Source organism: Saccopteryx leptura, chromosome 6 (assembly GCF_036850995.1).
Source record: "Saccopteryx leptura isolate mSacLep1 chromosome 6, mSacLep1_pri_phased_curated, whole genome shotgun sequence".
Classification (NCBI taxonomy): Eukaryota; Metazoa; Chordata; class Mammalia; order Chiroptera; family Emballonuridae; genus Saccopteryx; species Saccopteryx leptura.
The window spans coordinates 9,545,674-9,559,813 of NC_089508.1; the positions used below are offsets into that span (position 1 = coordinate 9,545,674).

A 14,140-nucleotide genomic window follows, 5' to 3' on the forward strand; every position below is an offset into this window, starting at 1 on the left:
AGATAATTTTTTTTATTTTTAAATCCCTCTTTTTTACAAATTCTGAAAAGCATAACTCAAAAATGTAACATAAAAATGTTTTTTAATGTCAGAATAAATTTAATTTTGTCATATTTATTTTGTTTAATTACCATAAAAGCACTCTTGGACTTTATATTTTTTCTTTAATATTTGACTTAGTTATTGTAACATATTTCTCATAAATTTGTATATAGTGTGCCTACAATTATTTGTAGGATTTTAAATGCATCCCGAGTTCAAAAAGTTTGAGAACCACTGATCTAGACAACCACTCCATCACCCACCCAGCCATCTAGCTTCTCCTTCACCTACTTATCAACCCGCCCACCTCTTCACCCACCCAACCATCCATCTCTCTAGTATCGACTACCCACTACTGTCCACCCCTTCAACTGCCTATCTACTCACTCACTGTCTACCTGTCACCCATCTGTTCATCTACCCATTCACTGCCTCACCCCCTACCCACCCATCTTCCATCTACCCACCCACCCACCCCTCCCCCACCCTTCCGCCCTCGACCCGTTGTCTACCATCTGTACACGCAGTGTCACTCAGTGCTCTCTGTGCATGGGTGTGGCTGACCTGCTGACGGACAGGCTAAGGCTCCCCTCGGCTGGCGCCCCTCCCCTCCCCCTCTCCTTCCTCTCCCCTCCTCCTGCCCTTTAGCCCCTCCCCTCCCCCTCTCCTTCCTCTCCCCCCCTCCTGCCCTTTAGCCCCTCCTCTCCTGCTCTCCCTTGCCCCCCCTTTGTCCCTAGGCCCTCACCTCATTCTTGCCTCGATGTTTACACTGTCCATTGAGTGATTAAGTTCAATTTTTTATTTTTAAAGAAACCCTGTTTCGTTCTTTCTTAGGTCCACCATTCTTTTCATTGGCTCTTTTCGCCCTTATGTTTGGGACCCCATCCAGACACGGGTTATATCCGTAATCCTTCCAAGCACACGTGTTTTACAGTCTCCATCAGAGGTGGCCGGTGGCCAGGGACCAGGGCCCTCGGACGTTCAATTCAAACTGTCGCGGGAGTGGGCTTCTGGCTGGGAGAGGAGCCGTAGCTTCCATCAGATTCCAGAAGGTGCCGTGACCCTCAGAAGACTGAGGAGCTACTGAGAGGGGCGGACTTCTTCATTGCCCAGCCCCCGAGGTCCCCATTAGTAAAATGGGTCCACGTCCTGGGCACACGCCAGCCTCCCTGCTCTGCCCTCCTCCACTCTGAACAGAGGAACACGCTCTGGCTGCATCCTGAGCAGGGTGCTTACCACCACTGTCCAGTAGCCCCTCTGGTCCCCTGCTCTGTACATGTGACAAAGGCCTCACCTGGTACAAAAGGCAGATGGCCGAAATCCTCCCCAGTGAGGGGACCCAGGCCATGTAGAAGTCCCCAGAGGGCCAGCCTCTCCTCAGAGTGGGGATAGACTCCAAGAGGTTGTCTTAGTCTGCCTGGGCTCCCATACAGAGTCCCCAGACCAGTGGCTTTGGCATCAGGAACTTATTTCCCACAGTCTGGAGGCTGGCGGTCTGAGGTCAAGGTGCTGCTGGCTGATTGGCACCGGCTGACTCAGTGTCTGGTGAGCGGCCTCTCCCTGGCTTGCGGACAGCTGCTTTCTCACTGGTCCTCACAGTGCAGAGAGTTCAAGGGACAGCAAACACTCTGGTGTCTCTTCTTTTCAGGGCTCTAATCCCATCATAGGGATCCTCCCTTCCGGACCTCACTTAACCCAAGTGCCCCTGCTAAAGCTCCATTCCCTCGGGGCTTCACACAGGAACTTGGGGAGACACAGTTCAGTTTGTGGCAACACTGTAGGTATTTCAGCAGTTCTCAGGATAGCTAACAGGCTGTTGTTTTCACCTCTGAATAGCCATCTTTGCCTTCCAGTATATATTAATTAGCAAAGTCTCTGGTGTCCCTGGGGCCAGGACCACAGAAGCACTGTGGGGGCCACCTCTGGATTAGTGGCCTTTGTGGCCAACCCCTGGAGGGAGATGCGTGCTTAGGACACCTGGCCCAGCCGTGGGGTGAGCAATAGCACACTGTCAACCCAACGCATTTGAAAGTCAAGGGGAGACCGAGCAGGCTGCTGGACAGTAGGTCTGGCTTGTTTATTTTGTCTGAGTGTTCTTAATCCGTTTTCTGAAGGGCCCCGGGAACAGTAGAGTCCTCCTCCCCCCCTACTTCCCGCCCTCAAAGGAGGCGTGTTTGCCCCGCCCCCCAGCGGGCTGTGGACCAAAGTCCTCCGCGCAGGGCTGCCCGGCAGAGCGCAGATCCGCGCCGCCTCGGTTCCTTGCTTGGATTTTGACAGTCCTGACAGCTCTGCCGGCCACAGATGGTTTAATTGCTCGGTCTAAGGAGAGAAGGTTGAGCACCCTCCCATTTGTCACCCTGTCACTCCGCCCTGCCTGGCCTGGCAGCGGCTGAGCGGTGCTCTGAGATTGCTGCGCCTGGCACAGCGCTCGTCTGGACGGCTGCCCCGCTCAGCCGCGGGCCTGGCCGAGGCCTGCTCCCTGTCACCGAAGCTTCTGTTTACTCTGGGTTTCCCCGGGTGCCAGCACCTCATCGCTCACGCACGGAGCAGCCGGCGGCGTGCTCGTTGGAGAGGCCGCTTCCCTACGATGACATTTATAACCATCAGGATCAACCGGGGCCCGCATTTATTCTCTGCTCATTAGTCCTGACCCACTTGGATTCATAAATGAGCCTTTCCTGTAGATGGAGGAGGCTCTGGGCGAACACAGATTATGCTGAAGGAAGAGGGAGCCGGCCAGGGCGACGGGAAGGAACCGGTCACCGTCCCTTGGCCCACTGCTGGGGTTTAAACAGCAGTGTCTTTATCTCCTGGGCCGCCGTTGAAGCCCTGAGCCTCGCTTCCGTTAGTGAGAGGGTTCTCGGGTCTTCACTCCAGGACTTGCTCCTGTACCTTGGTTTCCCCATCTCTAAAATGGGGATATTTTCTCCTATGTGCCATGGTTGTAGCAAAGGTTTCAATGAATTCATTGGTATTTCTAGATTGGGCCAGGAGCTTCTCAAACAGAAGGGCAGGCTTGTGCAAATAGCAAGGAAGTGTTTGACTCGGGGTCTGTCCACCCTTCCCAGCCGAGAACTTGTGACTTTGTCTTGCACACACTCAGGGCCCTCCTGGGCGTGGCCTGGCTCCGTGGCTGAGAGCAGAGGTCGGCAAACAGTGGCCCTCAGGCCAGCTCCAGCCCCCTCTTGACTTTGCATGGCCTGTGAGCTGAAAATGATGTTTATATTTTTGACTGATTGTGGGGAAAATGAAAACCAGAACATTCCACAACATGTGAAATTGAAATCTGAGTGTCCCCATTTTGGCTTTATTAGAATACAGCCAACCTCTGTGTGTTTGCCTGCGGGTGCCTGTCTGAGCTGCTGCCGCGGGCTGGTGCTTGGGAGATGGAGCCGCCCACCGGAGGTGGAGAAGCTGTAGCAGGAAGCACAGGGCAGGCCAAGCCGAACCGACCTCAGCTGGGCTGGCCGACCCCTGGTCGAGCGCTGTGACTTGGAGTCCGACTCATGACATTTAAGTCCCGTCTCTAAGGCTCTGCAAGAGTTATGCGACCTCCTCACATCAAATTTGGACATTTGCATAACGGGAGGGTTTTGTGACTGTGGTGAAGACGAAATAAGATGTTTGTCAAGTTCCAGGCCCACAGTCAGTGCTTGCTAAATGGAAATCCCCTCTTTCCCACTCCTTGACTCTCCTTGACCCCCTCCCCTACAGACTCTCGATGTGCACTCTTCCTGCCCTTCAGGAAGCATTCACAGAGCCTGGCCTGGGCAACAGACAAGAAGGGGCCGCCAGCCTGTGGGGAGCCCTTGTTCCCGGGCCAGTATGTGGGGAGCCCTTGTTCCCGGGCCAGTCTGTGGGGAGCCCTTGTTCCCCGGCCAGTCTGTGGGGAGCCCTTGTTCCCCGGCAGCAGCCACAATCAGAGGGAAGGGAAGGCCGTCCCTGCAGCCCAGGCAGCGGGCAGTTCTTCAGGAAAGGAGGGTGCTGGTCAGCACTGCCAGAGCGCAGAGGACAGCAGGTGTCAGTAAACCACAGCACACAGTTATTGAGGGCCACCAGGCTGCCTGGTGCTGTTCTGGGGTTATGTGAGCTCTGACTCACTTAGTCCCACTGTACCCCAATGGGGCAGGCTCTGTTATTAGCCACACCATACAGACGGGGGCACAAGGGCAAGGAGGTGGTTAATGACATGCCCAAGGCAGGACAGGGCTCAAGTCACAGGCGATGGGCTCCGAAGCCCAGGGTAGACCCCTGGGCCACAGTGCCCAATCATGGCATCTGCCCTTGACCTGAGTGGGGGCAGTGGGGAGCCATGGAGGGGTTTTAAGAGATGGTGCTATCAGCAGAGGTGTGCTTTGAAAAACAGAGCCCCTAGGCACACAGTAGGTCTTATGCTGGGAACAGTGTTATTTTCCTAGATGAACTTGTCCGATATGTACCCAAACCCATGCAGATGACATCACCTCCCTCGTGAGGAAACGGGGCAGCTTGCTGAGTATTTGCGTGCCCTGTGGGCACCACTGAAATGGGGCAGGAACCCTGTCTACCCAGCCTCACCACCTGGGTTTGAATCTTAGTGCTTTCCAAGGCAGGTGATGACCTTGGACAAGTCAGCTCACCTCTCTGGGCCTCAGTTTCCTTGTCTGTCAAACTGGGTTAACAATATCGCCATGGGATCGGGTGGCTAGGGGCGTACAATGATGTGATGATGTCCATGACGTTATTGGAGCAGCCTGGCACTGTGGCGAGTGCTCAGACAATAGTGTTAGGTAGCAGTCGTTGTTGTTACCAGGCCCCTGTCTTAAGTGCCATGCCCGGGACATGGTAGGAGAGAGAGCCAGATGCATAGTTGGCAGGCCCAGCACTGACATGTGCTGGTCTCCAAAGTCAAGGGTTGCTTGGCTTCTTGCTAATAAGGTGGAGAAGAATGTCTGGGGTCTTATTTCCAGCAAAAGGATTGAAGGGTTGGTTGCATTCTACACCCCTACACACACACACACACATACACACGCACGCACACACACATGTGTGCACACACATGCACACAACACATACGTGTGTGCACTGCATGTGCGCATACATGCACACAACACACATATGCACGTGCATGTGCACACACATGCATGCATGCACTCACACACACGCACACACACAGGCGCAGGCCTCCAAGGCCAGGGCAGACAGGCTGGGGCCCCTCACGGTTTGTGACTATCCTCCTCTCCCACAGGACAGAGTCGGCCTGCTGGAGCAGGTGACACGGGAGCACGAGCACTTCCAGGCGAACATGGATGAGCTCCAGCTGTGGCTGCAGGCGGTGGTGGAGAAGGTGAACGGTTGCATGGGGCGGAGCTGCAAGCTGTCCGCCAAGCAGCGTCTGTCTGCGCTGCAGGTAACCCGCGTGTCTCCGCCCGGGAGGGGGGGCCGCCACGGGAGCCGCACCTATGGCGGGTCCCATGACCGAATTTGTTTAATAGGGTGGAGCTGGGGCCAAAGAAGGAACAGACACCCATGCCCACAGATCCCACAGGAGGAGAGGCTTGAAATCGCATGATAAACGGGGACTTGGTTGCCTTGGGGAAATCTCTGAGCCAGCAAGGCATTGGGGAACCCAGGGCCACAGCAGCATGGCCTCACTGGTGGGTCTCACATGGGGCACATATAGCGATGCCTGGGGACATTTTTGGTTGTTACAGCTGGGGGTGTGTGGGTGCTACTGGCATCTAGTGGGCAGGGACCAGAGATGCTGCTAAGCATCTTACAACACACAGCACAGTGCTCACAACATAGAGCAGTGGTTCTCAACCTGTGGGTCGCGACCCCGGCGAGGGTTGGAACGACCAAAACACAGGGGTCGCCTAAAGCCATCGGGAAATACATATTTTATTTAAAAATGTATTGTATAATAAATATGTATTTCTGATGGCTTTAGGCGACCCCTGTGTTTTGGTCGTTCGACCCCCGCCGGGGTTGCGACCCACAGGTTGAGAACCGCTGACATAGAGATCTAGCCGGCCTCAAACGTCAACAGGGCTGAGGGTGAGAAGGCCCATATAGGCGCCAGGCCTGCAGTGGGAGGAAGCTGGGTCCTCTCCCGCCTTCCTGACTTGCCGTGACCTTGAATGAACTTGTGACACCCTCTGTAAAGTGGGTAGGTTGTCATCAGGAATTCAAGAACCACTCATAATTTTTGCTGCTGCTGTACAGCCCCTGTGCCATTTATTTAATATTTGTATTGAAATGAACTCACTTAAAAAAAAAAAAAGATCCCATAGTTGTATAGGACTTATATAAGAATATTCAGCACAACCTTGTTCACAACAGTGCTATCCTGAAAACAACTCAGGTTTTCAACAGAGTATTGGATAAACAATCCATAGATGGTGTATCTAGTAGATAAATGTAATGTTATATATATGAAGAAATACAATGAAAAGGAATGAAGTACTGATATACACAATAGCATGGGAGAATCTATCATTCTGCTGAGTGACAGAAGCCATTTTCAAAAGATAACATATTCTGTGGTTTTAAATAACTTCTAGAATCTTCTAGGATATTAGAAATGCTCTGTGTGTGTGTGTGTTGCTGTTTTTAGTTTTTTGATAACAATGTGGACTACAGGAGTACACATATTTCTCAAAACCCTTTGAACATGAACACCTAAGGTCTGTAAATTTAACTCCATGGAAATTACACTTCAATAAAAAAGTTTTAAAAAATGTTTCAAGGCATTTTTAAATAAAATAGACGTGAAGGTGTAAATTAAAAAAAATAATTGAAAACCCATGTCCGTTTATTTAAAAAAGAAACTTGATATCATTGTCATAATGGATCACCAGTACTTATTCATAATTTAACCAATGGAGTCACATGGTTCTATTTGGCTCCATTAGGGCTGCAGCTGAAGACTTCGCCCCCAGGCGAGGTTGGGGCTGTCTTTGTTTGAGAGGCAGATTAACAGATGGCAGAGAGTGTTAATGACGGAGGAGCACCCAACAGAGACTTTCTCCCGGATGTAGTGACACATTGAGTATTGGGGAGTGAGGGTGTGGGCGGGCGGAGTCACAGCCTCCTGCTGGGAGTCAGGGTTTTAAGGCAGACAGTCCACCCCTTGGAGAGCGGCCTCGGCCTCTACCCCAGGAGGCTAGGAATCCGTGTGTAGCATGACATTTACAGCTTTTCTCCCCCCCCCCCCTTTCTGTTTTGTTCCCCACCCACCCTCCCCTTCAGGATATCGCCAAAGAATTTCCCAGGGGTGAGGAGTCTTTGAAGAGGCTGGAGGAGCAGTCGGTGGGAGTCATCCAAAATACCTCTCCTTTGGGCGCAGAGAGGATCACCACAGAGCTGGAGAAGATGCGGAACGTTCTGGATAAACTTCGCGTGCTCTGGGAGGAGGAGGAGGGGCGGCTGCGGGGCCTGCTCAAGTCCAAGGGCGCCTTTGAGCAGCAGAGGAAGCAGCTGGAGGCCGAGCTGGCAGAGTTCCGGAAGGGCCTGCGGAGGCTGGCCGAGGGGGGCCTGGAGCCCGCGGCGAAGGCGGGCACTGAGGACGAGCTGGTGGCCCGCTGGAGGCTCTACTCGGTAAGCAGTGTTTGGCCAGGCCATGGCAGCCCGGGTGCCGCGTGTGCCCTGAGCTGTCGCCACTTGGAGCTTCTCTGTGGTGGGAGAATCGCAGTAAGCCTTAAGCACAGCCACTCCGGTTTTCCTGGGTCTTTGGGTGTTTGCACCTATTTCTAGATGAGGAAACTGAGGCCTGGATATGTTTCCCCCCAACATCTCTAGAATCACATGACAAGTCAGTGAGTAAATAAAGCCAGAGGTGGATTGTCTCCAGGTTTGCCATGTCCTTGCCTGGTGGTGGGACGGGGGTCGGGGTAGACTTTCCAAGCACAGAGCAGAGAATTAGGTCAGAGGGAAAGCTCTTAGTGTCGAGATGATGACCAACATACACAGGGGGAGATCTAGGGAGGCCAGGCTGACGTGCCCATCCTGGGGGGGCACACAGGGGGAGATCTAGGGAGACTGGGCTGACGTGCCCATCCTGGGGGGGCACACAGGGGGAGATCTAAGGAGGCCAGGCTGACGTGCCCATCCTGGGGGGGCACACAGGGGGAGATCTAGGGAGACTGGGCTGACGTGCCCATCCTGGGGGGGCACACAGGGGGAGATCTAGGGAGACTGGGCTGATGTGCCCATCCTGGGGGGGCACACAGGGAGATCTAGGGAGGACGGGCTGACGTGCCCATCCTGGGGGGGCACACAGGGGGAGATCTAGGGAGACTGGGCTGACGTGCCCATCCTGGGGGGGCACACAGGGGGAGATCTAGGGAGGACGGGCTGACGTGCCCATCCTGGGGGGGCACACAGGGGGAGATCTAGGGAGACTGGGCTGACGTGCCCATCCTGGGGGGGCACACAGGGGGAGATCTAAGGAGGACGGGCTGACGTGCCCATCCTGAGGGGGGCACACAGGGGGAGATCTAGGGAGACTGGGCTGACGTGCCCATCCTGGGGGGGCACACAGGGGGAGATCTAGGGAGGACGGGCTGACGTGCCCATCCTGGGGGGGCACACAGGGGGAGATCTAGGGAGGCCAGGCTGACGTGCCCATCCTGGGGGGGCACACAGGGGGAGATCTAGGGAGACTGGGCTGACGTGCCCATCCTGGGGGTGGGGGTGGGTTCCAACCCTGATGTGATGCTCAGTCAGAGCACCCTCCCCTTCCACTCCTCCTTAATGCACACTCACAGGAGGTTTGACTTGTGGATAGAGAGATATTTTTAAAAATGAAGATTAGCAGTCTCCCCACTCCTATCATCATGTATTAACTCAGTGGGTTCACTCAGCGTCAGTTCCATTAGGGAAACTGTCTGGAAGAAAAGCCACCCAGACCCACCTCCACTCTGCGTTGGTCTATTTATTTTTCTCTCTGCCTTCTAATGTTTGCCCATTCGCAAAAATATTTTTGTGTAGGTAGGAGCAAGGCACACGCCCTCTTTAGGGCCCACTCTGCCCGGTCTTATAGAGCATATTCCACTGGGGTGATCAGTGTCGTGCACAGGGATTCATTTCCCCTTCAGCACTGCCTGCCTTGGCACGAGGTGGCAGTGTGGTGCAGTGGTTAAGGGTGGGGACTTTGGGATCAGACCGCTGGGCTCCAGTTCTGGCTCCTCGCCTGGCCAACTGGATGACTTTGAGAGAATGACTTTTACCTTAACTGTCAAATGGGGATCTTAATATTAGGACCCACATGCGGGTGCGCACATACACACAAACACACACACACACACAATTAACACACACAATTATTTATAAACATGTGGAAACAAAAAGTGCTTACAAAAGCACCAGCCAGAAAGGGAGAGGTCAAAGGGTACGAGCCTGGGAGGGAGGGCCAGGGGAGCCCTGCCACGCCCCCCTGACGCCACAGGCAGGTGTCCATGCAGGCTGTGGTTCAGGAAGCTGACCACACCCCTTCTGAGGCTCCCTGCCACACCTGATGCAGGTGTCACCTCACCTCTGATCGAGACATGACTAAGAGGAAATCAATAAGAGGGAATTGCAGAATTTATTACTAGAGACTTTTGTCCATCAACCAGTGCTCACATACTCAGTATTTGCACTTCTTATGACATGTTCTGTGGCAAGGAGCCCCCACACCTGACCTGTTCAACCCAGCCGTCTGGGTGCCTGGGCGCCGGGCCCGGTGTGTGGCCGCAAGGCAGGGGACAGGTTGGGTGCACGGACCCTCCTTTGCACCAAGAAAGAAGTGTGAACTGCTTTCCACCTTTTGGGAAACTCGAGGGGACAGGTGTGTCAGGGCCTCGGTTGGCAGAGCATCCTGTACAGAGAGCAGCCGTGGGGGAGGGGCTCATCTTCAGAAGGTCACAGTGAGGCCATGACTTCCCCAGCACGTGCTGCTTGGAGTGCTGCACAGCCCAGTGCGGGGGCACTGCCATGACCCCCTTTCACAGACGGGGAGACGAGGCTCTGAGAGGCTCCACGACTCTCCGAGGACCGGGGGTCAGGGCCATTCTGAAGTCAGGACGCAGTCGCGTGGCGCATTTCGGGAGTGCTCCCCGGAACTATCCTCACAGCCTGCCAATAACACCGTTAGGTCTCTGTTTCCTTTGGTGCCGAGAGACAGATGACCAGTCGGAGGGCCCGGCTTCAATGTCGGATCAACTTTTTACTGGCCCCGGCAACTGTCAGAAAACACTTAGAGGGAGCTCCCTCGCATATGGAAATGGGGACACAGAGACTCACGGGCCGGAATCCTTGAGAGGCTTAAATGAATGAGACACCCAGCGTACTCGGCACAGTGGCAGTGTTCCTAGATATTAGTTATTTGTGTTGTTAGGTGCTAGGGTTCGTGACAACACTGTGAGGCAGGTGATATCAAGAGAAAAAAAACAGCGTGAGAGTCACCAATGGGAGGTGGGGGAGCAGGGCCTTCGTCCCTGCCCCTGGTGACCGTTTTCTCCCTGGCTGGCCCACTCCTCTCAGCCGTGCTCGTCCCCTGAACACACACCCTGCTCTGTCCTGAAACTTCACTTTTCCACCTCGGGCGTCATTTGTGTTGCAGGCGACCAGGGCAGCGCTGGCCACAGAGGAGCCCCGGGTGGACCGGCTGCAGGCCCAGCTGAAGGAGCTCATCGTCTCCCCCCACGACCTGCAGCAGCTCCCCGACAGCGTCCTTGCTGCTGTCCAGGAGTTCCAGAGGTACTGGCGGTGGGAGGGGCGTTACTGAGGGGGCGGGGCTTAGGGGCGGGGCTCTGGGGCCTTCTTTCCCCACCGAATGCCATGCGGTCTCCAGGAGGTGGGCTTGCTTTCTCTGGCACCCTGGTGGCTTAAGTAATTCTTGCCCCTCTCAATGACTGGCTGTCACTGGCTTACTCAGTTTAGTCACTATCCATTTTGACAGTATTTTACAGTTTGCTCTCAAAAAGAGGCCTGAAGTTTGCAGTTTCCCAGGCTAGGTGGCTCATTCACCCATTTCCATCAAGCCTCTGGGCAACCTAGCACTGGAGCTGGGTCCACCGTGTAATGGCCAAAGTGGGGGTGGGGGGCCCTTCGGCAGACCGACATTCTCCCTGCCTGCTGATGGCGCTGACGGAGTGTCTGAGGCCGTCTCCATGCCAGCACGCCTCCCCTCGCCGGTGGGCCCAGGCACCGCGGGTCTCCACTCCCCTAGCTCAGCGCACACCGGGAGATCAAACAGCCACCCTCTGGGGAACTAAACACAGGGCTAACTTGGAATCTGTAGCTGTTTCACTATGTGAGCCTCAGAGGTGTTAGAACACAGATGAACCATCCACACATCTGTAGTGCCTCATCCCTCTGCCTGATCCTGGGGTTCCTACAGGATGACCTTGGGGAGCTCTGGGGCGGGGCGGGTGCCACTAGCATGGTGCCTGAGGGGTGGGGGCTGCTAGCATACTCTGCATGCAGCAGGCCATGGGCCAGGGGGGGTGCCACTAGCATGGTGCCTGAGGGGTGGGGGCTGCTAGCATACTCTGTGCACGCAGCAGGCCGTGGGCCGGGGGGGGGGGGTGCCACTAGCATGGTGCTGAGGGGTGGGGGCTGCTAGCATACTCTGTGCATGCAGCAGGCCGTGGGCCAGGGCGGCCTTCCAGATGCTCTCGTAGAGGTAGCAGGTGCTGGACACTGCATTTGGAAAATTATCTGTAGAAATCATTTGGGCCCAGGATGACGGTCTCTAACTCAAGAAAGGATTTGGTGTGCTTCTGCAAGGTCCCTAGGGGCGAGTGGTACCAGTCGTGGGAAACTCCCTCACTCCCCTTTAGAGCAGCATGTGCCCTGGCCGTGAAGCTGGGCTACGGGTCAGTTTGAGGGCTGGCTTTCCTCCGGTGCCCTTTATCCAGGGGGCACAGACCCCCTGAGGATCCACAGACACTCCCATCAGCCTGTGCGATGGCAGAGATACCCCCCTGGGAGCAGCGCACGCCAGGCTCCCTGGGGTCTGGGCAGCGGCCGCACTCCCGGGCTGACCCCGCTCTGTCCTCTCTGGGTTCTCCCCTCCGTGCCCGGCAGCATGAAAGGGAAGAGCACCCGGCTGCGCAACGCCACGGGAGCGGAGCTGTGGCAGTGTTTCCAGCGGCCCCTGCGGGATCTGCAGCTGTGGCGGGCCCTGGCCCAGCAGCTCCTGGATGTCACCGCCAGCCTTCCCGACCTGCCCTCCATTCACACCTTTCTGCCCCAGATCGAGGTAACCATGGTTCTGTAAAAGGGCTGACCCAGGCCACGGGGGGTGGCCACTAGCCAAGCCTGGCATTTTCATCACTGTCACAGGGAAAGGTGTGTCCCTGGGTCCTGTGGCTATCAGGGTGGACCTCATCGCACCATGTCGGACAGGGGGGGTCCTCTGTGCCCAGGAAATAGCAACAGTTGTTATCAGAGACCAAGGTCATCAGAAGGCAAAGCCTGGCAGATGGGGTGACCCCAGGACTCTGCCCTGACCCCTCGACGCTCTTTTCCTGCACCACCCACTGCAGGCAGTCCTCTGGGAGAGCATGTCTGGCTGCCACCTTTATCATGTTAGGACACATGGGATAAGGGACAGAAAACCTGATCTCCAGGCAGTCCCAGGGCTGGCTTGATAGCTGGACAGTGTGGTCAGGACCCAGGCTTCTCTAGCTCTAAGCCATGTCCCCCTTCAGGGCCCCACGATGGCTGCCACCACTGTAAACATGCCCCCTCATGTGAACAGCAACATCTTGTGCAGGTGGGAACAGCATGGGAGCTAGAGGGCTCTCCACCTGCCATTTTCATCAGGGCGGCAAATCCTGCTTCTCAGAATCCCCAGCAGACTCCCCCCTTACCTCCCATTGACCAAACGGGTCCCGTGACCGTCCCTGGACCAATCACTGGCTGAGGATGATGGGATTACCATGACTGGCTTGTACCAATTAGAGTCATACACCTAGAACCTGGAACCCAGCATTTTGCCACCCAAACAAAATCCCGGTTGTTCGGTGAGGAAGGAGGAATGGCTGTGGGGTGAACAGCACAGTGTCTGCCATGAATGCCTGTCAACCCAAGGACTCTGATTTGCCTGTAAACACTGTCTTAGGCCATCCAGACCTCTGACGTCCACAAAACGCTTTCAGGTCTAACGCGTCTTAGACACACAGAGTGGAAACAGACACAAGAGAGTACCAGGAGCATCAGGCCCACTGTCTGTTCATTTTCATTCTGACTCTAAAAGCCATGCCTCCTTGGAGGTGGTAAAGGTTTGAGATGAAAACAGAGAGCCCACACTCGCGTTCCACAAGCCGCAGGACCGCTGGCCACGTGCCAGGCACTTCCTCCATCACTGTCTGTGTCAGGGGTCCCCAAACTTTTTACACAGGGGGCCAGTTCACTGTCCCTCAGACTGTTGGAGGGCCGGACTATAAAAAAAACTATGAACAAATCCCTATGCACACTGCACATATCTTATTTTAAAGTAAAAAAACAAAACAGGAACAAATACAATATTTAAAATAAAGAACAAGTACATTTAAATCAACAAACTGACCAGTATTTCAATGGGAACTATGGGCCTGCTTTTGGCTAATGAGATGGTCAATGTCCGGTTCCATATTTGCTACTGCTAGCAGTAACAAGTGATATGACGCGTTCCTGGAGCTGTGACGCGTGCATCCTGCGACACCGGAAGTAGTACTGTATGTGAGCGACGCCAGGCTTTGCGGCACCGCCACATACAGTACTTCTAGCATCCTGTGCTCCTCTCACTGATCAGTAATGAAAGAGGTGGCCCTTCTGGAAGTGCGGCGGGGCCGGATAAATGGCCTCAGGGGGCCGCATGCGGCCCGCGGGCCGTAGTTTGGGGACCCCTGGTCTGTGTCCAGCCTGGTGTGGGCCAGGGTTTGCCCTCCTCGCTCTGAGCACACTGCTCAGCCACGGACCAGTGCCTGCATTTGGAGTGTCTACCCTCGTGGTTTTCGCTTGAGGCTCTGGTTGGAACAAGTGTTTTCTCTCTCCACATTTCTTAAGCTGCAGAGCGTGGCCTTCCCTTCCCGAGCCCTGTGGGCTCCCTTCCCCTCATGCTCTGAAGGGTGATGGTCTATCTTTCTGA

General features: G+C 55.0%; 1 protein-coding gene across 4 annotated transcripts in view; it reads left to right on the plus strand.

Moving 5' to 3' along the window:
- The window catches only part of SYNE3 (spectrin repeat containing nuclear envelope family member 3), a 91,900-nt gene that overhangs the window by 52,197 nt on the left and 25,563 nt on the right, over positions 1-14,140 (plus strand). For all 4 annotated transcript variants that reach the window (XM_066344395.1, XM_066344394.1, XM_066344396.1 and 1 more), the window contains exons 5-8: positions 5,270-5,431; positions 7,273-7,620; positions 10,625-10,761; positions 12,094-12,268. In XM_066344395.1, coding sequence (XP_066200492.1) covers positions 5,270-5,431; positions 7,273-7,620; positions 10,625-10,761; positions 12,094-12,268 — 822 coding nt within the window. The remainder of the gene's footprint in view (positions 1-5,269; positions 5,432-7,272; positions 7,621-10,624; positions 10,762-12,093; positions 12,269-14,140) is intronic.